This window comes from Miscanthus floridulus, chromosome 7 (genome assembly GCF_019320115.1).
Source record: "Miscanthus floridulus cultivar M001 chromosome 7, ASM1932011v1, whole genome shotgun sequence".
In the NCBI taxonomy this organism is placed as follows: Eukaryota; Viridiplantae; Streptophyta; class Magnoliopsida; order Poales; family Poaceae; genus Miscanthus; species Miscanthus floridulus.
Genome location: NC_089586.1, coordinates 117607069 through 117631329, shown reverse-complemented (window position 1 = coordinate 117631329; position 24261 = coordinate 117607069). Strand labels below are relative to the sequence as shown.

Here is a 24261-nt window from a genome sequence, read left to right as displayed (position 1 = left end):
AGCGCAGCGTCATACTGTTGGAGATACGCATTTATTTCATCCCTGGAAATTCCATGCACGTCCACCGTCACATCTGGCCAGTGCTCCCCCAGTCCTCCACTTGGACAGTTGGACACATGCATGCGAGACCTCCTCCCCCACCCACATGCCAATTGCTTCATTGATCACTCGAGATAAGAAATCCCCAGACGGCGATGCCCATGCATGCATTTCCTCGTGACCGAGAACTCGAGATCTCCATGGCCATCAGCAGCACACCTTTTCGAATTTAATGCTCATCGTGCAAGATCACGACTGACCACTTTGCAGGTGTGGGCTTCTACTTCTAGAAGAGCCCTGTGGTAATAAATTATCGATTGACCGGTAGGACCCTTGGTCATTAGTATGAACAAACAAAGGCGAGACTGGCGTAGCATCCGCTTAGCTAAACAAGGGCTGCTGCAATTGCAACACAGCGTCAGCGTGTGACCCTCGCTGGCTTTCGAGGCCAGCCCGTGACTAATCATTCTCGCCGGGATAACGGACAACACCAGAGACGAGAAAAGAAAAGGGCCAAATGCTGCGCTGCGGAAGAGCAAAACGAAGGGGAGGAACACAATGATAGGGAGTGGTACGGGCCGCGCAACTTTGCGTACAGGTCAAAAGCGCCCCTGCCTCCACTTTTCACCGCTTCTCCCCTCGGAACGAGACGCGGAAAAGCGGAAAAATAACCATATCCTGTCAGCTCCCTCCTACTCCCTGCTCCTGCTAATATCTTTAGGCTGAGCGCTCTATGGAGAGAGTCGCTCCTCGGCTGTCAAACGCAAAAATACACCCTAACTTCGTCAGTGAATCCGAGTGAATTGCTCTCTATTCTGTGTACATGCGAGGAAGCTGTAAAAAACTGCTCCCCCGGATTCACTCCCGATCCCCACCATCTGAGTCTACAGACCTCACCACAAACTTTCATGATATTTACCGTCAAATGCCACTGATATAAAAATATAAACCCCTTCGATCACCTCTCCCACACCATCTCACCGTCCTCTCCGTGCGGCGCCCGCGTTGCGACTCGCGCGAGCGACGAGCGGAGCGCGCCGGCCGCCGTTCCCCTCCTCGACGCCAGCTCCTCGTCCCGGCACAACGCCCACTGCTCGTCCGCACCGACCGCCGTGCCCCTCCACTGCTCGTCCGCGTCGGCCGCCGTGCCCCTCCCCGACGCCCGCTGCTCGTCCGTCCGCTGCTCTCCGGTGAGTTGAAGGCCGATGCTCATCACATCCCTCTCAAATACGTTCTCTCCCTCAGATCCATCTGATTTTGTCTCTGATTTGTATTGCTGCAGGCTGCCTCCTACCTCCTCTCGCTACCGTCCGAGCCCCTCTTGCTCAAATCTACAATCTGGAGACATGTTTCTTCTTTGTATTATGGATTTTGTATGTGATGCTGGTGTGTAGCTAGTTGAAAATATATATTTTTTGCATGAGTGTTAGGCTCCGTTCGCGTGCCATCCGTTTCTCTTTTCATCTGGAATTCCTCTAAGCGAACAGGGCTTAATCCTTTACATGTTTGTGAAGTATGACTACTAATACTAATTCTAAGACATGAAACAATATCTGCACCACGAAGGAAGACACTGCGGACTGGTGCGTTGAGAATGTAAAAATTGTTTGGGTTAGTCCTTTACACTGCATGCAAAAATCATGAAATACATGGAGAATTTCACTAGTCTTAATTTCTAACAAAACCATAATGTATCATACAAATATTGGGCATACTTCAGTTCAGACATATAGGGATACTATGGACAATTCCAGCAAAATCCTTTCTTTCAGGAATCACTTCGCAGACAACTTGCCAAACGATTTTATCAGACAGAATTAATTCTAACAAAGAATCACTCAGAATCACTTCACTGGTGGATCAGGGAGCACAGCTCTGCCAAACATGCCCTTAACACGCAACACAGTTCGCAGCTCTCCACAAGGGGAAAAAAAGAAGCGTTCCGGTGCTCACTAGGCCGCTGGACCACGCAATCGCGCGCCAGTACAAGCCATGAACCCAACGAGTGGAAAGCACTCTTTCTTCACGCATAATCCATCACCAGCCACGTTCCCAACGCCCGGAGCCCAAAGCGCGCTGCAAACGCGCGAGCGTCACGGGAAAAACGGACAGGACCGAGGCGGCAGAAACCGGACGTCCACCGCGTCCTCCACTCCTCCCACCCCCGGTTTCGTCGCAAAGCCGCGCGAAAATCTGGAGAAGCTGGTGGGGCTTCAGCCGTTCCGAGCAGCGCGGTGTGGGGGCGGGCGTGGGTGGCAGCCGGGGGCGGCGGGCGGGTGGCAGCCCCACCGCACCGCGCAAGGGAGGGAGGGAGGGACTACGAGAGGCAGCCAGCAGGCAGGAGAGATTCGCACGGCTCGCTCACGCACACACGCAAAACAACGCCCGCGTAAATGCGGTTTTGGAGCCGTGCGGGCGGGCGTGAACTGTCCTCTCCTCTCTCTCCTCCCGCAGCGGCTGCGGTCAGCAAGAGACGACGACGACGCACGCAGAAAAACAACCGCTCCCACAGTCCCCCGCCCCGCCGTGCCCCTCGTCTCGCCACTGCCATAAGATGAAAACGGACGGAAACGAAAGAAAAATATCTATATCGTTTTCGTTTTCATATTTTATTCTTTTTTTTATGACGGAGATGGGAACAGGAGCCGGACAGCTGGAAACAGAAACGATAGCAGCAGGATAAATGATAATACGAAAACGGGTAAATACGATCGGAAAATAGGTGGAAACAGACGGTAAGCGAGAACTTAGACCGGGATTACATGCCACGTGAACTCTCACACATATATTAAAGTTAATAAACAATTTCTTTGCAAAAAGAGTGAATAAATAAATAATTTAAGACACCTCATAAATCACTTGGACTAATCTGCTCATTAGCTTGCTTACCGTTCGTGCGTGTGCTGCTGATACTAGGCGCCTCAGCGCCTGTACTGCTACCTGTGTGCTATACGTCTACACGGAAGTGTTGCATGCCACATGGGCCACGGTCACACACCAGCAATTAATACTTTTTTTAACACACTAACAGCATAGAAAAGTTCACACTAGCAGTAGCAGGCTTCCTCCTAGTACTACCTCCGTCCCATAATATAAGGCGTAATTGTTTTTTCTTAGTCCTATGATACAAGGCGTCTACACTTTAACTTCTGCATGCAACGACTAATACAGGACTAAATCTGACTCCTGGGCTCCCTGGAGAATGCATTTGTGCAGCATGCATGCTGGAAGCTAATTAGCTATGGCCGTTTTCTGCATGCACGCATGCGACATCATAGTAACTTGGATGGAGAACCAAAACGTCTTTAATGTGTAGGAGTTAATTTACTTATCGGTCTTGGTGCTAAAGGAAGTTGTCAGTAATTAGCAAAGGGTATAGGGCCTTGTTTAGTTCCTCCTAAACTCCCAATTTTGGCACTACGCAAAAAGAAGATTCCCCGTTACATCAAACTTGCGGTACATGTATGGAATACTAAAAGTAGACGAAATTAAAAACTAATTGCACAGTTTGGTTGTACTTTGCGAGACGAACATTTTGAGCCTAATTAGTCAACGGTTGAACAATTATTACCAAATACAAACGAAATGCTACAGTGTCGCTGCAGTACATTTTTGCCAACTTTGCACATCCAAAGTTTGGCAACTAAACAAGGCGTAGGATATGGAAGTTAGGCCCCGTTCGACTTGCTAAAACTTGACTAAAACTGACTAACATGTTTACGAAGCATGCCAGCAGGAGGTTTATTGATAGAAATCAATCGTTTATTCCCAGATGCTTTGTCATTCCCTTTTTTTTAATTCTAGTTATTCCTATGCAAGAGATAGAATTCTTCGTGACATGACGAAAATTTTCCCTTTTTGAATTCTTTTTTAGTATATGAAGCAAAAAGAAAGAAAAGATGGATAAGGATTGTATTCTTTAATTATTTATCTATGTTTTATTACTTAATTTATGATTTACGAATTTCAAAATTTTTTTTTATTCTATTGGATTGGATTTGTTCGAGAATTCGAAGAATTACAACAAAATCTTTAGAAATCACATTTTTAGTTAGGAACTTCTATGGATTTTATTCTTCTTCTTTTCTTGGGATCCAAAATAGAAGAATAAAAGAATAGGTATAAGAATTAAGTTAAGTCACGGGATGAATACGAATGGTATTCCGTAAATATGGACGGAAAAACCCTCGTCCCGTTTTCGATCCCGGTCCCGGTGCATCACATTCTGTTTTCGGTCCCGTTTCCGTATTTTCTCAAAAAAACGAAAATAGTCGGGATAAAAAACGGTAAGGCCTCATTTAGAAGGTAGGATTGAAAAATACATGAATAGGAAAAACATAGGGACACGATAAGAACGACATATGGAAACAGATGAATGAAAAATATGGAATTTTATTGGAACGGGTGTTTGGATGATTGTAGGAAAAATGCAGGAAGCAACAGTGCATGTACTGTCTTCTTGAGGTAAGCGAAATAATTACATGTGAGCTAGTATGACATTCGGCCTGTTCGGTTGGCTGGTTCGTATCGTTGCTGGTTCGTGAAAAAGTACTGCTGGCTGATTTGTGTGAGAGATAAATATTGTTCCGGCTGGAAATTTACAATCGTATACGACAAGCACAAGCCAAACGAACAGGCTAACTATTGTATCCAATCTGTATCATTTAATGTGTTCCTTCAGTCAAATCATCTCTCTCTACGCGCGGTGTGATGAAAAAATGAGATCAGAGTGGATGTTTTGCGCGTGTCTAGTTGGGGAAAATTGGAAATTTTGCTACTGTAACATTTTCGTTTTTATTTGACAAATAGTGTTCAATCATGGACTAATTAGGCTCAAAACGTTCAAACTGTGCAATTAGTTTTTTTCGTCTACATTTAATGCTCCATGCATGTATCGCAAAATTCGATATGATGGCTACTGTAGCACTTTTTTAGAATTTAGGGTGGAAACTAAACACGCGCTTTGTTTCACTTGTGAAATGTCTTCCAAAGGATTTTTTCCTCTAAAGTTCCTATAGCACAATCCTGCCAACCAAAGAGCACTACTGTATCAATTCCTCTAGGAATCAAAATCCCATGTTTTTCCAACAAAATTCCTACGTTCAAAGGGGGCCTAAACGGTTGCGGACGGAACGGGATCTGTCCGGTCCGTTTTCAGGGCCTATTTGAAATGAAATGTTTTCAAAGGAATTTCAAAGGATTGCCAAACCTGTATTTTGCTGACGTCACCTACCGTTTGGAATGAAGGAATGGAACTTCCCGTTCATCTGGAAAGGTTTCATTCGCTCATCAAAACGCAGGAATTTTTACATCCACTCTTGGCCAAAGTTTTCGCGGAAGACCGAGGCGCTCTCGCGCGCGAGAGAGAGTGCTCGCATGGAGCACGGACGAGTGTTTGCCTGGCCGCACTCCTGCGGTGCCGTCTCGCTGTGCCGCTCTAGATTTCGCCGATGTTCGGCTCGCTCATGCCGCTCCAGGCCTCGCTGGCACCGGGGCTGCTTGCGCCGCTCGTGCCCCGCTTGGCCACTGTACCGCTCCGCCAGCACCCCGCTGCACCGCTCCGCCGTCCCTTGGCCTCACCTGCGCTTGGTCGCATCCGCTCGGAGCCTTGTTTCTAGGAAAGGATAAGGAGAGAGAAGGCTGCTGGATTTTTTATTTGGCTCCATCGTATTCATACGGTGGATAAGCAAGGACATGGACATGCGGGCCCATGTGTAAGATAGTCATGAAAAAAAATGCGCAACTAAAATATTACTATCATTTAGCACTAATAATGACACTTATACTCGCATATTTTATGATTCTCGTGTTATAAATTTATGGGTTTCAAACAGCCTAAATTTTCTGTTCCTATGTTTTGAAATCACATAGTCTTTCACTTTTTATCGTACCTTAATTTTGTATTTTTTTTCTATTTCTGTGTTTTGAGTTCGTTCGTTCAAACAAACATTCCCTCAACCTTACACTGCCAGTCTCCGCACCGCCCGAGGACTCGCTTTTTGGACCGGGAAAAAGTCTACTTAACCCCCCACATTTCATACATGGTCTACTTTACCCCCCACTATGAAACCGTCTGTTTTACCCCCTGAATTTTCTAAAACGTCTATTTTACCCCCGGGCGTTTTGTGGCAGCGGTTGCTACAGTAACCGCGGGTTGCTACAGTAATGGTAGGTTTGCTACAGTGATGCTGTTTGCTTTTTTATTTTCGATGAATCTTTGAAAAATCACAGTAAATCATAGAAAAATCATAAAATAAAAAATCTAATTTTGTTGGACTCCACATGAGTAGATCTACGTAGTGAATATATAATACGGTATGCTTTAGTACAAAATTTTTACTGTAGCCTTAGATTAATTGGAAAATCTAATTTTGTCTGTAATTAATTGGAATAATTCATAACTGCGGCTTCTATGGTCCAATTGTGGTGAAATTTTTATGGTACGCTAATTATTGTATGCTTGAACTATAGTAAAAATTTCGTACTCATTGGACTACGTATAACTTAGTTATAGATAAATTCTAATTAATTACAAACAAAATTGAATTTTCCAATTAATCTAAAGCTACAAAAAAAAATTGTACTAAAGCATACCGTATTATATATTCACTGTATAGATTTACTCATGTGGAGTCCAATAAAATTAGATTTTTCATTTTATGATTTTTCTATGATTTACTATGATTTTTTAAAATTTCACCGAAAATAAAAAAAATTCAAAACCACCAGCACCCTAGCAAACCACCGTTGTGTTACTGTAGCAAACCGTCACTGAAAACCGCCCAGAGGGTAAAATAGACGGTTTTAAAAAGTTCAGGGGGTAAAACAGACGATTTTATAGTTTGGGGATGAAATAAACTAGCATGAAAGGTGGGGTTTAGGTAGACTTTTTCGTTTTGGACGGCGTCCGCCTGCGCTCTACCCTCACACACTTCCCTCTGATCCAGTGCCACTACAATACTCTACTGCTGCGCGCTAGCGGTAGCGCACACACCACACCACCACTCGCGCACAACGCCACCGCTGCTGCTGGCTCCTCCTCGCGCTCGCATTGCGACCTAGCGCGAGGGGAAGGGGGGGTGGTGCACGTGCTCCGTGATCTGGGAAGCGCCGCGAGATGGCCGGGGGTGGAGGCGGCGGCGGCGGCGGTGCCGGGCCGAAGCATGACGACCTCACGCCGCACCCCGTCAAGGACCAGCTGCCGGGGGTCTCCTACTGCATCACCAGCCCTCCTCCGTGGCGTGAGTCTCCTATCCCATCGCTTCCTCCTCGGCTCCGGCCAACTTGCCATCGCTCCTCGGCTCCGCTCATGGCAAGTTTTTTCCCGTTCCCAAGTTGCCTCCGCTGGCTCACGTCCTTGTTAGGAACAACAACAAACTCCGTGGCGCGGCCCATAATTTCGAAGGGGTTTGTTTTGGTCCCGTCTGGTAGGAAGTTGGCCGCGATAGCGATGCGCTGCTGCTAACAATGTCGCAGTTCCGCGCGTCGTTGTCAAGGGTCTGTGGCGACGGTGCGGTGTGGCCATCACACCTTGACGCCTCGCTTGGGTCGGCGATTGGGTTTTACGGGGGATTTGCGAGATCTGCCTGAGCTTTCCTGGTCTCAGTCAGTCCCATATAATTCTAAAAAGGTGGTTCGCCTTTCCGTTCCGCATGTCGCCTCTCTAGTTGTTTATTTAATCGGATGCTCGTGATTCTGCTAAAAGCTTTGACTCGTGTTGTTGCAAGTGGCGTATATCCACCAAATGAACTCTCAAAGGAATCATCAAAAGGAGGTTGTGTTGCTCTTGATGCTCAAGTTGCACACGGCTCCCGAATCTGTGATCCCGGTTCTCTGTCACCTTATTAACTGATAGCAGTGGTATATTCCTAGGATTGAGACTTCTCAGTTGTGTGGATGGAATATTCAGGAAATCTGGTGCTGCTTTAGAGTTCTACCGAGTAACTATGGTGTTAATCAACTCTTAGTGTTGACTCTTTCCTGCGTTAAAGCACATGCTCTCTGCCTTTTTGGTTAGTATAACGTGTCTAGTCCATGTTTATTTCGTTTGTAATCTGTAGTACACTATTGAATTGCTATAGACTGTCTATGCCAGTGCTACTAGCTAGCTCCAAATCTGGCTTCAAGTTGCTTTAATTAAAAGGGCGTATCCAGTGCAGAGAGCTCCCGCTCTGTGTGGGGTCTGAGGAAGGGTGTCAGTGGCAAGCCTTACCCTCGCCTGTGCAATGCGAGGAGACCGCGACTCGAACCTGGGACCTTCCGGTCACAGGCAGTAAGACTCTACCGCTTGCACCAAGCCCGCCCTTCTTCAAGTTGCTTTAATTCCCTGTATTATTGAGTTGGAGTTTTCTACCCTGTCATATGAACTGATGCATCTGTTTATATAGCATGCTAGTGGACGTGCCGTGGTTACATAGTTGTGAAAGTAATGATCTATTTGGTTGTGTCACTTTGAAACCCCACTACTGCCTCTTCTGGCATTTAATGTTTTACAGCACATCGCCACAAATAAATTTTGGGTTTAGTTCATTATAAGTTGCATATGACCTGCATGGGATTTTGGCACCAACTGGTTGAGTTTGATCCATGGATGGAGGGGGTGAAAGACACCAGCATATTTAGGGAAAAATGATCCATTTGTTGTGCATTCAATTCATCGTGCTTGCATGGAAGTTATGATGTTAAAGGAGAAACATGTCCCAATCTTGGATCATCTGCATTTGTAAATAGGATTAATAAACTGAATTTATCGATTCAAACTTGATTTTGTGTATTTGTCTTGGATTAGCTTCAACATGTTTCCAATATAGTTGACAATGGTACACATATGATGCTGTCTACTACAAAAAATACTTCGCTCACATGCTTGAATACTTCAAAATTTTGATATGATACTATTGGTGAGGAACTTTTTGCCCTAACTTGGTTCTATGGGATTGTCTGCAATGCAGCTGAAGCCGTTCTTCTTGGGTTCCAACATTATCTGGTCATGCTGGGTACCACTGTGATCATACCAACTGCACTAGTTCCACAAATGGGAGGAAACAATGTGAGATTTCGAATTTTACTATTCATGTTGCGTTGGTTACTTGGCTCTAAGCTATCAATCTAATTCCTACCGTTCTTTGTGGTAGGAGGACAAGGCAGTGGTTATCCAGACATTGCTGTTCGTTGCAGGTATCAACACCCTCCTGCAGAGTTTCTTCGGTACCAGGTTGCCTGCAGTGATTGGGGGGTCATACACCTTTGTTCTGCCTACCATCTCAATCATCCTTGCTGGACGTTATGCTAATGAACCTAATCCACACACTGTATGTTGAAAGTACTGCAATCTACCATTTTTCTGATCTTACTATCTTAGTTGTGTACACCTAGACCTGATCATTTACTTGTTATTTTTTCTGAAGAAATTTCTCCGCATCATGCGTGGGACACAAGGTGCATTGATTGTGGCTTCAGCCTTACAGATTATAGTTGGGTTCAGTGGCCTTTGGCGTAATGTTGCCAGGTAGGAAGATGAACAGATTAGTTACTGTATTTCTAATTTCAGTATCTGCTCCAGAGGTACTCAAGCAAGAAAGAATCTTGCAGAAGAGAGACGCATTACTCTTTCTCTCTTGAGGCCTTATGCTTTTATGTACTCGTTTTGTTCCAGGTATCTGAGTCCACTTTCAGCTGCTCCTTTGGTGGCACTAGTTGGATTTGGACTGTATGAGCTAGGATTTCCCTCGGTAAGCTTTGATAATTGTGTTTCTATTCGCTATTCATTCAAGGATATTTGCTCATGCTTGAACTCTAAATATCCAGGTTGCCAAATGTGTTGAGATTGGTCTACCTGAACTAATCCTTCTGGTGATCTTTGCAATGGTATGATTGGATTTCTATACATTTGTTTGTTGCACCCAATTTGCTCTCTAACTCTCTACATGTCATCCAACTACCATTTTCCTTTCTGTTCCATTTTTGCAGTACCTGCCGCATACTGTTCACGTGCTGAAGTCTATCTTTGACCGATTTGCTGTACTGTTCACTATCCCCATAGTGTGGCTCTATGCATACCTTCTCACTGTTGGAGGAGCATACAGGAATGCACCACCAAAGACTCAATTTCATTGCCGCACTGACCGTTCTGGATTAATTGGTGGCGCACCCTGGTACTGTTTACAGTTCTGGAGATACAATTGTTCATATGTCACCATCATTGTTGTCAAAATATATGATTAGTGTAACTTTTCCACAAATGAAATGACAGGATCAGAGTTCCATATCCCTTTCAGTGGGGTGCTCCAACTTTCGATGCTGGTGAAGCTTTTGCAATGATGGCAGCAGCATTTGTTGCTCTCGTGGAGGTTTGGCTCGCTGCTCTTAGAAAAAAAATCAAATATTCCAGCACATTGATGCTATATGTGTGTTTGTATGGTGATATAATAATGATCTCACTAACTGGCTATCCCTTGTGTTTGTAGTCCACTGGGGCCTTCATTGCTGTCTCTAGGTATGCTAGCGCTACACCAATCCCACCCTCTGTTCTTAGCCGTGGTATTGGCTGGCAGGTACATGTTATTTTTCATCTACCACATGTTCAGGTTTTACTGGATAATTGTATATTTTAGTTGACTTAGAGCATGCAATTGTTCTTGCTTTAGGGCATCGGTATTCTTCTGGATGGGCTATTTGGGACTGGAAATGGGTCTTCTGTATCAGTGTAAGCACCAGACAGTACATTTTTAAGGAATGCATCTCATTTCTATTTTAATACAACTCTTCTCTTTAAGGAATAGATGTAATTCGGCTTGATACGACAATTGTTTCCTTAACTGCAGTGAAAATGCTGGTTTGCTAGCTTTGACACGCGTTGGTAGCCGAAGGGTAGTGCAGATATCAGCTGGTTTCATGATATTCTTCTCTATTCTGGGTAAGTTTACTTGTCATGGGACTGGTATTTGATTCTTTACCAGATCTTTGAGATAGCAGATTTAAGCCTAACATGTATGATGGGACTTCAAAATTGGCCTGGTTTTGTTTGTCCCATAAGCCTGTTATATAGTGCGGAGTAGTAGTTATCGCATAGGGCTCTTCCCTTTCCTTAATGAGGTTGTTAAGATTGTCGGTGGTGCATATAGTATACTAGTATATAGATCGATTGATTGTGTTCCTTTTGAAGTTTGAAGTGAAACTCGGACTCATGCAGTCTAGAATCAGGTCTGTCTATAGAGATATCCGGCAGTAGTTTTTTTAAGAAACTGAATTGTGGCGAATAATTTTCACAAGACACTGCTTAATCCTGCATGCGCATGCTTTAGACTTCTAGCTTGCACACTCCAAAAATAGCTTACCGACAAATTTGTTTCCATTTCTGTTCATTTTCTTTCTTTCCTCTTCTCTTCTTCCCTCCATTTTGATTACCATGGTGTCCTCCACCTCCCTCACAGCTTGTCCCTTCTGTAACCAATAACACAGGTTCACCCAGGCACGCTGCTGCCCCAGCCAGCAGCACCTTGCATCCTTGCCACCCAACTCCTGTGTTCACCCCACCCTCCAATAACCATTGCAGTCGTTCGCTGCTGACCCAGGCCTCCACTGCTCGCTGCCGACCCCAGCCTCTGCTGTCGTGCCTACCGCTGCTGCAGGCCATCCCTCTAAGCCTGCCAGACATGGAGCCCTCCAAAACAACCCAGAGCCCAAATCCCTGACCCTAATTCGGTAGTCTCCTGATTCAGGCAGTTTCTATCTCACCCTCCGGCACCACATGGCTTGCTCTGTTGTGACTTCTCTGTGCGCTGCTGGGAGCAAGGAGCCAGTGACAGTTTGTGATTTGTGCTGTGCAAGGAAGAAGAATGATGGGGCCTGGGGGCAATGGTGATTTCTCCGTGGCAGGAAGAAGAATTAGTCTGCTGGAGGAGCGTCAATTTGGGAGGGGATAGTCAGGTTGAGAGGCTGTGCAGGTGAGGGGCATTAATACACGGATGCGCAGAAACAAGCATTCCCCATTTTCATAACTTCACCACCTACTAGCCCCTAAGTTGATATTATGCCCTTAAATATTTTGCATTTAATTGGACCATTGCTTAGCTTGCAAGGCCTTTTGCCTTTAGTTTACTTGATAAACCAGCGAGTAGCTTATGTAGTGCTGACTTCTTAGATGCCTTTCATACAATATCTATAACTACAGAATACTGCCTCGAGTGTCAAGTCTGCCTGTGCCCAATGGGTCCAAGCGGGTCGGCTCCTGCTAGATCATTATTTCTAATTCTTATAACATTAGAAAGTGTGACCCTTAACTTGTCTAACTTAATTATGGAATATCAATTGATATAATTGTGAATCTGAGGCTCTGAGCATGTACTACAATGGGCATCCGTATTAGTAAATTTGAGGAACAAGTGTTAATACAATATTATCCAAAAGGAGAATTTAACTGAACTGTTTTGAGAATGTGTTGTGCAGTTCTGTTAATTATCTCTTCTGTTTGCGGTTCACTACAATGTTGTTTACAGTACTTCATTGCTAATTAACCTGAAATTGGCGTTCAATGAAAATTGCCTAGCATCTGCATTGCAATTTTGCATGCTCTGGTCATCTCAGAACGTGAATACTTACGTTTTCTGTAATAATCATGGGTCATTTTGACTACCCAGGGAAATTTGGAGCTGTGTTCGCCTCAATTCCTGCACCCATCTTTGCAGCTCTATATTGTATCTTCTTTGCTTATGCTGGTGAGCGAAGACCTTCAACCTACTTGTGTTTGTTCTATTAGTTCAAATTATGACGATTGATGCATCCAATATGTGTAACTGTTATGAACTTTGTCCTATTAGGTTCTGCTGGGTTTGGCTTCCTTCAGTTCTGTAACCTCAACAGCTTTAGGACCAAGTTCATCCTAGGGTTCTCAGTTTTCATGGGTCTTTCAGTTCCTCAATACTTTAATGAGTACACATCTGTTGCTGGTTATGGCCCTGTTCACACACATTCAAGATGGGTATGTAACAGCTGTCTTTCAGAAATCTTAGTGCCAGAGTTTAATATGATCATGTAATTAAACATAACCATCTCTCCTGCGTTTTCCAAAAAAAAAATTACAGTTCTGTGGAAAGGTAAATGAATTACTAATCATTTGTCTTGTTTAATCTTACAGTTCAACGACATAGTAAATGTGATATTCTCATCCAAGGCGTTTGTTGCTGGCTTCGTTGCATATCTGCTGGACAACACTATTCACAGACATGAAAGTTCTGTCAGGAAAGACCGAGGCTACCATTGGTGGGACAAGTTCCGGTCATACAGGACTGATACAAGAAGTGAGGAGTTCTATTCCCTGCCATTCAACCTGAACAAGTTCTTCCCTTCAGTGTGAGCTTGCTGTGGTTTCTCTTGTTACTCTGGACTGTCTATCCTCGGTTCTCTGTTGGTGGCACTGTTGATCTTTGGTATATGGAAAAAAAATTATGCTTCAAAAGGATGAAAGATCCTACGGCTGTCATATACTTTATTTGGTGCCAAAAGTAAGAAATTTTGGTTACCCGTTTGTCGTATGGGAATAGCATGTTAGTTCATATACATGTTATTGTAGTCAAATTTCATCATTCACAAACGGGATTAGTGGAATGGCAATGTCATTGTAGTACACTGCTAATATTGTATATTGTAGTAATCTGGCCACCGCTATCTTTTGTAATGTTAACTTGGTGCTTCAGTGTAGCCTCTGCTGTGGGGTAAAATTTTCTCGGGGGTCAGCATTTTTGGAACTGTAATTGGTCGTCTCCAGGAAGCAGACGTATTTGCTACCAAACCTTGTTGATTCTGTGGGGAAACAACATGAGTGGGTTCCTACGCCCTAGGGCCGTCCTCTTTTCTACTCCCTCCATTTCAAATTATTAGATGTTCTGTTTTTTTCTGAATATACTTTGGCTATGTTTTTAGTATGTGTCTAGTATCTATACAGTGTATAGTGTATATTTAAGTGTATCTAGAAAAATAAAAACGTCTTATAATTTAGAACGAAGAGAGGATACATGTGTGACAAAATTTCTACCGTTTGTTATTGCTCCCGTGACCCTACAACTGTTTACATGTGCATATGCAAGATTGCATCTACCAAATAACTTTTAAATATATAAGATTAGATTCTCAGCATTCTTCCGGTCGTTGAAGGCCAGCGCTAGCTTGAGATTTTGTTCGTCTAAACAATAACATTCCCCTTGGGCCAGTTGCTGCCAAGAAGTGTACAATTGCAGGTAGAGAGCATTTGTGATCCTCTGATTCATGGCAGGCTGTTTCTTATATGTATTTCTCACATGATCGTGTGGCTTCGTTTGTTGTGTTATCCTTGGAAACTGCTGAGTAGAGATAAAATATATGTTTATATACAAAAGAAGAATGAAGGGCATTTCCCATGTGAAATCATGCGGACCTCGGTGCTGATTCCTGTATAAACGGCATGTTGACATGGCTGGTGATGCCAGATCTTGTGGCATATACTTCTTCCGATTTGGTGATTCACAATAATCAGAAGTCGTCGTCGTCGTTGTCTCTCATGTTTATCAGTTCATCATGGTATGGTGGGCCAAGTTCAGGCGAGATTTTTCTTCCAAAAAAATGTTCCATAATGGCAATTTAATTAGATGCTCAACAACTAGATGATCTTATTTTTGTAAAATGGAAGGCAAGGCTTCAACAACTTCTTCATCGAATTAAGCAGGCCTTTCCTTTCCTTCCCCCCCCCCCCCCCCCCCCCCCCCCCCCCCCCCCCCCCCCCCACGCGTCCGAATTCTGAAGAAACAACGTCTTTGTTCAAACTATGCTCGTCATTTTCGACTCGTAGGTGGAACCAACGAGGAAGCAACGAGGGGGCCTGATTGGCCCATATGGCCCTCTCGGGCCCTGACCGAGGACCACCACAGCCTGATCATTCGCTTGCGTCCACTGATCGACAGCTAGGGCGATGTTCTCATCTCATGGCCTGAGACCTGACAAACAAGGGCTCGGTGGATCCCGCCAGGCGTTACTGTACGAACACGGGTGTGGCACAGCACACGCATCAGCGATGGACATCAAGCAGGAAAGGCGACAGTGATGGTAAGGCATGTAGGATTAGCACCCATGTTGCAATCGGCACACACGTATTCACGTACTCATGCTTTAGTTTGTTGTTATTATCATAGTTATATCGATCTGATCGAACCTCACAGATTAGATTGAGAGCGTTTGTAGATTCGCTGGTACTAGACAGTCAATTTGTTCGTATGTTATATGTTACTTATATCTAGGTGCATTGTACTTGTTATCATAAATCAATCATGACCCACGAATATCACAGTCCTTAACAGTCGATTTCTCCTCGTATCCGCTATTTAGTTGATTCTCCTATTTGGCTGCTCTCGAAGCAGGCACTGTTCGCCTAAACGACCGTTTAGCCCGCTTAAACACCGTGTAAACGCTACACAGTGGTGCTCCGTTTCCGTTTAATCGTCCGTTTACTCCGTTTAATTATCTGTTTAGCCCGTTTAATGGATTGTTTAGCCGAATAATGGCTAAACGGTAGGTGACCGACTGTTTACCGTTTAACGTTTAGGAAAACATCAAGCAGCACACTTGGAACTGTCTGGATAAAACCGGTATTTTTCACCCTAAGCTACTAATAAAACTTTATTTCCTTATCAATTGCAGATCAAATTGACTGGCACACCTTTCGGGATTTTTAGGATCGACTGGTCCTGTTGTGAAGCCAAGCAAGATCTATGGATTGACCTCGCTCAGATCATTCCGGCTTGCTGTGTGTCAGGCGCATCGCCATATTTTTGCGTCAACACACGTTTTAGCACACCTGGTGGGACCACAATCGTCATGGCAGCTCACAACAACAGGAACATTCTTATAGTACCTTATGAAGACTTATCTAAAGAGGATAAAGATGTCATTTGTAAAGCTATAGAAGAGTTTCAGAACAAGTGTTTGTTGTCCTGTACCAAGACACGTGATAATAAAGTTGTTCAGAAATATCCACTACCAAGAGTTTTGATACATAGGCAGTTAGATATAGATGAAGCCGATGATAGACATTTTTTTGTAGATGCTGTCAACAGATCTGTTTATGATGCCATGTTGAATCATAATACAACTTTCTTGAACACATTCCATAACACCATAAATGAGGTGTTTTATGGATATCTAATTGATTAGATTGGATCGGCTTAGTACAATATTCCACAAGCCGGTACTGGTCGTCAAGAAGTAGCATTAGCTGGCAATGATGATGTCCAGGCAGTTCAGAGCTCATCTGAGCAAGTTCAGGGCACTACTACTAATCAAATACGTTATAATCCTAGATCATCAGTACAACATGTGCAACAGCCGACAGGACAAGTTCAAAATCAAATGGTTAATTTTGGCACATCAAGCCAAATACGGCCGTCGGCTCAAAAAATAGCACTATCAGTTCAAAGAATTCGTAGAGATATAAATCCTAACATTTACAATCAGAGACTTCAAGCAGCAAGTCAGCAAAGGACTCAACAGACAGAGATTCTACAAGGATATCATTATGGCACGGATTATAATACCCTTCATATGATTACAAATCTAGGGTATCAAGGTATCCAAAATTTTAATCCGCAGATGGGTCAGCAATTGCAAGGAAATCCAAATTCGAATGTTGATGAGTTGGTGCTTAGAGTAACCGAAATGATAAAGAATCAGTTCAGTTTAAAACCAAAAGGGCAGACCTTTTCGTACAAACGTCCATATCCAGAGTGGTATAATTTGGTTGCTCTTCCTACAAATTACATGCTTCTGGAATTTGCTAAGTTCACTGGTCAAGATAGTACAAGTATAATAGAACATGTCGATCAGTATCTTACTCAGTTGGGTGAAGCATCCATTGAAGAAGCTCATCGAGTTCATTTCTTCTCGTTATCCCTGTCAAGACCAGCTTTCACCTGGTTTTTATCATTACCAGTTAATTCTATTGTCAATTGGACTGACCTGGAGAAGAAATTTCATACATATTTCTATACTGGGATAGGAGAAAAGAAAATCATAGATTTGACGACCATAAGGCAAAGAAATACTGAATCGGGTGCTGAGTTTCTTTAGAGGTTCCGGGAAACAAGAAATTTGTGCATTTCATTGAATCTGACTAATGATCAGCTAGCTACTTTGGCTGTTCAAGGAATGTTTCCAACATGAAGAGAAAAACTACTTAGGCAAGAGTTTGACAATTTAGGTCAGTTGGCTCAACGGGTGGCAGCACTTAATAGCCAATTCCAAAATATGCGCAAAAATACCTGATTTCAGAAGAATGCCACAATTGCTAAAACTTATAATCTATATTTAGCTGATGATGATGGTGAGGATGAAGAAGAAGAGGAGATTGTTGCGGCTGAATGGAATTGGGGTAAGAAGATGGTGATGGTTCCAAATCCTTGGGAAAAAGGAGTTGAAAAAAGTTATGATTTTGATTTCTTGCTTGGGAAGGGACAGAAATTGCCCGCCAATCATGTCATATTACCCCCTAATCAGTTGAAGAATAAGAAGTTCTGCAAATTTCATAACACTACTTCTCATTCTACTAATGAGTGCAGAATTTTCCGACAACATATATAGAGGGTTATTCAGCAAGGGAAGCTTAAATTTGATACACCTCGGAAGATAAAAGTTGATGATATTCCTTTCCCAAAAGATCATAATATGGTTGATGCTAAGTTTCTTAAAGAAAAGACTAAAGTTCTAACATCAACTAGGGCAAAAGAAACTAGAACAGTTGATCTAGAGATACAAATATCGACTGATGAATATAAAGAAATTAAAAGGCATCGTGACCAATAGAAAAGCCGATATGAGCAGGGAGAGACATCAAGAAACAAGGCGATGAGGCCGTGTGTTACATCTCGAATTTTGTTGAATAAATGGCAACGACAGAAAGAGAAGGATTATCAGCGTTGGTTAGAAGAGAAAGAATATCAGCGTCAACAAGAAGAGGAGAGGTATGAAAGAAAATAAGCTGAATTACATTAGAATTGTCCTTTTTCAGACATTGTTGGAATGAAGGTTTGAAATTGCCTACTAGAAATAATTGCCCAAAGTGTAGTGAATAATATTAGGAATTTAGGTAATTTTAAGCCAACCGCCGGTCTATCTATGCTCGAATCGGGTATTATCATGATAATATGGATCGACGCTTAAAAATTAGAAGTGTTCATGATCGGCTTAGGAAGCGAGTTGTTGATCAAAATTGAGCTGATTATGAAGAAGAAGGTGATGAGGAAGAGTATGTTTAGCAGGAAGGGCAATGGTGTCCAGGAGGTTTAACAAGAAGCTAGAAAAGAATGGTACAACGCCTAAGGAATAGAGAGCTGGAACATGCTCAAAAATATGGTAAACCCCAAGTATGGCGTGTTAAACAAACAACTGATAAGGGTCAACCATCGGCTAATATTCAAATGACTTTTCTTTTGCCGTCAGAATTTAGAGCTCTAGCAGATCAAGAAGTCTATTTAGATTTTGATGAATCAGAATATGAGGAGATGATTGCCAAATTGATAGTGATACAGCAAGCTATATTTGATAAGCCAGTCAAGCATCAACACTTGAAGGCTTTATATATAAAAGGTTTAGTTGATGAGACGTCGATGGGCAAAATGTTGGTGGATGGAGGTGCTTCTGTTAATCTTATGCCTTATACTATTTTTCAATATCTTGGTAAGGGACTAGGAGATTTGATTGAGACTAACATGATGGTTAAGGATTTTGGGGGTAATACATCTAAGACCAGGGGGGCAATGAACGTTGAATTGACAATTAGAAGTAAGACTTTGCTCACTATATTTTTTGTCATTGATGGAAAGGGTTCATACAATTTACTCCTTAGTCGTGATTGGATTCATGCAAATTGTTGCGTACCATTGACTATGTATCAATGCTCGATTCAGTGGTATGGAGATGATGTTGAGCTGGTTCATGCTGATGATTCTGTGAGTATAGCAACAGCTGACCCAATGTATTGGGAACTGGAAGATTTTGAGTATTTTTCTAGCAAGCTATGGGAAGAAGGCTTTATTAAGATCAATGATGAAAGCCAACAGCCGATACAAGCAGTCGGCTCTGAGAGTTTGTTTTAATGGATAATCCAATAGATGGTACGGATGGTAAGCTATGACATGGCTTTACGTCGGCCGATAAATTAGAGGAGATAGATATTGTCCTAGAGATAGGCCTAGGCTGACGTATGTAAGTGCTAAGTTGAATCCTGAGTATAAGTGAGAGTTGAAATATTTATTAAAGGATTTTAAAGATTATTTTGCTTGGGAATATTATGAGATGCCTAGTCTAGATCGATCAATTATTGAACATCGGTTGCCAATTAGACCTAGATATCGGCCATTTAAACAAGCTCCAGAGAGATTTAACCCAAATGTTCTTGATGATATCAAAAGGGAGACTGAAGGATTATTAGAAGCAAAATTTATCTGACCATGCCATTATGCATAGTGGATATCGAGTGTTGTTCCTGTGTATAAGAAAAATGGGAAGTTAAGAGTTTGCATTGATTTCAAAGATCTAAACAAGGCTACATCCATGGATGGTTATCCGATCCCAATAGCCGACATATTGGTAGATGCAGCAGCTGGGCACGAGGTTATTAGTTTTATGGACGACAATGCAGGATATAATCAAATTTTTATGGCTGAGGAAGACATAGCAAAAACAACTTTTAGGTGCCCTGGCTCAATCGTCTTATTTGAATGGGTTGTGATGACTTTTGGCTTGAAGAATACTGGTACAACTTATCAGAGGACAATGAATTATATTTTTCATAAGTTGATCGGCAGGATTGTTGAAATCTACATTGATGATGCGGTGGTGAAATCCAAAGGATACAAAGAACATCTAGCTGATTTGTGGGAGACTTTGGAGTGCACGAGAAAACATAGTTTAAAGATGAATCCTAATAAGTGTGCCTTTAGAGTATTAGCTGGACAATTTTTAGGTTTTATGGTCCACGAGAGAGGAATTGAAATTGGTCAAAAAAGTATGAAAGCAATTGATGAGGTAGTATCCCCGACTACTAAAACAGAATTACAATTTTTGCTTGGTAAGATTAATTTTATCAGAAGGTTTATTTTAAATTTGTCAGAAATGGTTCTGCCATTTTCTCCTTTGTTGAAGTTGAAAAATGGTCAAGAATTTAAATGGAGTGACGTACAACAAAAGGTGTTTGAGGAGATAAAAGAATATATGAAGTGTCCACCTGTGATGGTCCCTCCTCAGAAAGGTAAACCTTTTAAGTTGTACGTGTCGGCCGATAGCAAACAATTGGGTCGGCCTTAATGCAAGAGTTTGAAGGAAAAGAATGAGTTGTTTTCTATTTAAGTAGAAGGCTTTTGGATCCAGAAATAAGATATTCTCCTATTGAAAAGTTATGCTTATGCTTATATTTCTCTTACACTAAATTGTGACATTACTTGTTATCGACTGAGTGTACGGTTGTGTCTAAGACTGATGTGGTCAAGCACATGTTATCAATGATAATATTAAATGGAAGAATGAGAAAGTGGATTCTTGCATTATCGGAATTTGACTTGAGGTACGAATCAGCTAAAGCAGTCAAGGGGCAAGTAATAGCCGATTTTATTACTGAGCATCATAAACCAAGTATTGGCTATGTAGAACTGATACCTTGGACATTGTTCTTTGATGGATCATCGTGCAAGCATGGTGGTGGTATTGGTATTGTTATTATTTCACCTCGGGGGGCAAGTTTTGAGTTTGCTTTCCAATTAAACCAATGACTACCATAGCAACAATCAAGCAGAATATGAAGCTATTCTTAAGGGACTTCAACTTCGTCATGAAGTGAAGGCCGAGTCAATTGAAGTATTTGGAGATTCATAGTTAGTTATTAATCAGTTGATCGGCCTATATGAATATAAAGATAATATTATGAGGGGATACTATGATGAATGCCAGAGGTTACTCAGAGTTTTCTCATATTTCTCTTTAGCATATTCCTAGAGCACAGAATCAAGAGGCTAATCGGTTAGCTTAGAGTGTGTCAGGTTATCGAGTGTTTCAAAAGATTTTAAGTAGTGAAACCTTGACAAATGATTAGAGAGTTGAAATAGCTGAATATCTTAAGAATCCATCACAGAAGGTTACTAGGAAACTAAGGTATAAATCGACTAAGTATGTTTTGTTGGATGATCAGCTATATTACAAGACAGTCGATGGGGTGTTGCTTAAATGCTTAAATCAAGAGGAAGCTAAAGTGTTGATGGGTGAAATACATGAAGGGATATGGGGAGCTCATCAATCGGCTTATAAGAAATGGATTATTCACGTGTCTAGATATTTCTGGCTAACAATATTAGAAGATTATTTTGAATATTACAATGGGTGTCAGGATTGTCAACGTTTTTGTAATATTCAGAAATCGCCTGCATTGTCTATGAATCCAATAATTAAACCATGGTCGTTTCGAGGTTGGGGAATTGATTTAATTGACCAGATTTTTTCACCTTCAAGTAAAGGACATAAGTTTATATTGGTAGCAACAGATTACTTTACCAAATAGGTTGAGGCAATTCCTTTAAAGACGATAACCCAAAGAATATGGTTGATTTTGTCAAGGAATGTATTGTGTATCGTTTTAAAATTCCTCAAACTATTACTACTGATCAGGGAACAATATTCACATCCGAAGAGTTCAGAGATTTTGCTGCCAGTATGGGAATTAAGTTATTACATTCTTCTCCTTACTATGCTCAGGCTAATGGCCAAGCAGAGTGAAAGGATCTAACCATGCCTAGAGGGAGAGTGAATAGGTGTATCTAAAAATTAACTACAAATACTAAGTTTAAATTTGTCAGTCAATGTCGGAAGTCCCGACAGTTTGGGTTGGAACTCTCAACGTCGTCAGAAGTTCTAGCACAAACGCTAGAAGTCCCGACGCCTATGTGAACTACAAAAGCAGTGCCAAATTTAACTTTGCGGATACATAATCTTACAACCCCACTTTCTAATGGTTTGGTGAAGATGTTGGGCCACTCCCTTGATGCCAAAATGCCTCCAAACCATAGATCGAGTCCAAACCCTAAAATGAAGTTCGGGAGAGAGAGAGACAATCAAATACAAGTAATCTCGAGTAAACACAACAACAAGCACATGGGACACAAAGATTTATCCCGACGTTCGGCAACCCTAAAAAGGAGCTCCTACATCCTTGTTGTTGAGGTGACCACAAAGGTCAGAGTCTCTTTCACCTTCTTGCCTCTCTCAAGGCAACCACAAATGTCACTTGAGCTTTCCACTAAAAAATCAAGAGTAATACAAACTTCCCAAGGCTCTTCCTCAAGATGGAAGCTCTTGGGCAATGCCTAGCCGGCTAGGGGCAAAGCCCCAAGAGTAATAGATGCAAATCCAACCGGCTTGACAAAGAAATCATATGCTCAAGCTTGCCAAAGTGATTCTCTCACTTAATCCACTCTTCTTTCACTAAAAACCCTAGGGGAATCAAAGATTGGAGCAAAGGAGGGAGGTGAGGGGTGCCTTTATTGCTTGGGAGCTGTTGAACACGAAGGTTGGTGAGATGTGAATGAGTCCGTGATGGTTAGAAGTGAGGAGAGGGCTATTTATACTCATAGTAGAAATCTAACCGTTCAGATCTATGTTGGAAGTTCCAACGCAGATCTTGGGACTTCCGACCTTAATAGAAAACACTATTTACGTAGGGTCAAAAGTCAGCACGAGCAAGTCAATGTCGGAACTTCCGACAAACATCAGGACTCCCGACGTACGTCGGGACTTTCGATGTGTGCAAATAGCTGACCAGCAAAAACCCAGGTGTCGAGACTCCTGACATGGGTTGGGACTTCTGACTGTTGGGAGTTTCGACGTACGTCGAGACTTACGACAGGTGCAGATAGCCAGCCAGTAAAACCCTAGGTGTTGGGACTCCTGACTTAGGCCAGGACTTCCGACTGTCGAGAGTTTCAATTCACGTCGGAACTTCCGACGGCCACAGTCACCATGCAGGCTAAGTGACTGGGTGTTAGGACTTCCGACGTGAGTCATGACTTCCGACGGTCGGGAGTTTCGGCTTATGTCGGGACTTCCAACACCAACAATCATCAAAAAATATTCTACGTGCTCGTGGAGTGCTAAAGTATCTCTCTTTTGATTTATTTTTATGCTTGAGCGCTCTATCTTCTCTCAGACCAACTAAGTTTGCATCCCTCTTTATAGTGCGGCGGATCCTAAATTCAAAAACAAAAATAAAACCTTTGGAGAGTGCTTTGAGTTCGTCTGCCTTAACTTTAAGAATTGAGGGATACCATTTCATCTTTATCAACTCTTTGAATCTTTTATGGGACTAATAGCTGTGGCATATCTCACTAAGATCACATTAGTCCCTAATTTGGATGTCATCATTACACCAAAACTCACATAGAGGGCAAATGCATTTTCAATCTCCCCCTTTTTGGTAATTGATGACAACCAACTTGGGCTTTTATAAGAATAAAAGAATTTAAAGATGTTGAAACCCAAAATTTATGAAGAGCTCCCCCTTGATGTATGCATGAATTTGAATTTCAATTAGAATCATCTATACATGATTTGCATACATCAGGACAAAAGCTCCCCCTAAATTTTGCAATCTGTGGGGTGCAACAAGTGTGTGTGAACAAGTATATATATCCATGAAAAGAGATGCAATATGACATGTTATATTCACACAACAAGTAAAAAAAGAATATGATGGTCAAGATTTCAAAGTACAAACTTGAAGCAACACATGGCCATCCAAAATACATCCACCATCACAAGTAGAGACAAGCACAAGCTAATAAGATAGATAGATAACCATTACTTGTCCTACAATCATGCATCACAAACACATATATATAGTTGTCCATCACATACTAGCCACCACACGACATAGTTCATACAAGCTAAATGTTTTAAAGTCTCAAAACTAAGTGACCAACTAACTTATTATAAGATAGATTAAAGTCTAACACTCCCCCTTTGTCAACAAGTGCCAAAAGGGGTAGGCCGCGTGAAGAACCGACTACTCATCCTCATAGTCCTCATCATCATCTTGGTCACCATTATCACCACCATCATCGTCGGTGGCATCATCATCTTCCTCCATGTAGTCCTCATCTTCTTTAGTAGCCTTGCTCTTGCCATGGGGGCGAGAAGCAGCATCGTCTTCATATGTCGCAC

The 24261-nt window shown here is 42.3% G+C and overlaps 1 protein-coding gene across 2 annotated transcripts; it reads left to right on the top strand.

Annotated features, from left to right (window-relative positions):
* The first annotated feature begins 7006 nt into the window (after positions 1 to 7006).
* On the top strand, positions 7007 to 13956 carry LOC136467707 (nucleobase-ascorbate transporter 6-like). Of its 2 annotated transcripts, XM_066466474.1 has the most exons (15): positions 7702 to 8051; positions 8194 to 8311; positions 8991 to 9088; positions 9174 to 9350; positions 9447 to 9547; positions 9695 to 9770; positions 9847 to 9906; positions 10009 to 10193; positions 10292 to 10388; positions 10506 to 10592; positions 10686 to 10744; positions 10863 to 10954; positions 12678 to 12755; positions 12858 to 13018; positions 13175 to 13956. In XM_066466474.1, exons 1-15 carry the CDS (start codon positions 8034 to 8036, stop codon positions 13391 to 13393), a joined length of 1626 nt encoding a protein of 541 aa, XP_066322571.1. In that variant the 5' UTR covers positions 7702 to 8033; the 3' UTR covers positions 13394 to 13956. The 2 variants fall into 2 exon arrangements, with proteins under 2 accessions (XP_066322572.1, XP_066322571.1); XM_066466475.1 differs by lacking the exons at positions 7702 to 8051; positions 8194 to 8311 and adding an exon at positions 7007 to 7280.
* Positions 13957 to 24261: the final 10305 nt, after the last annotated feature.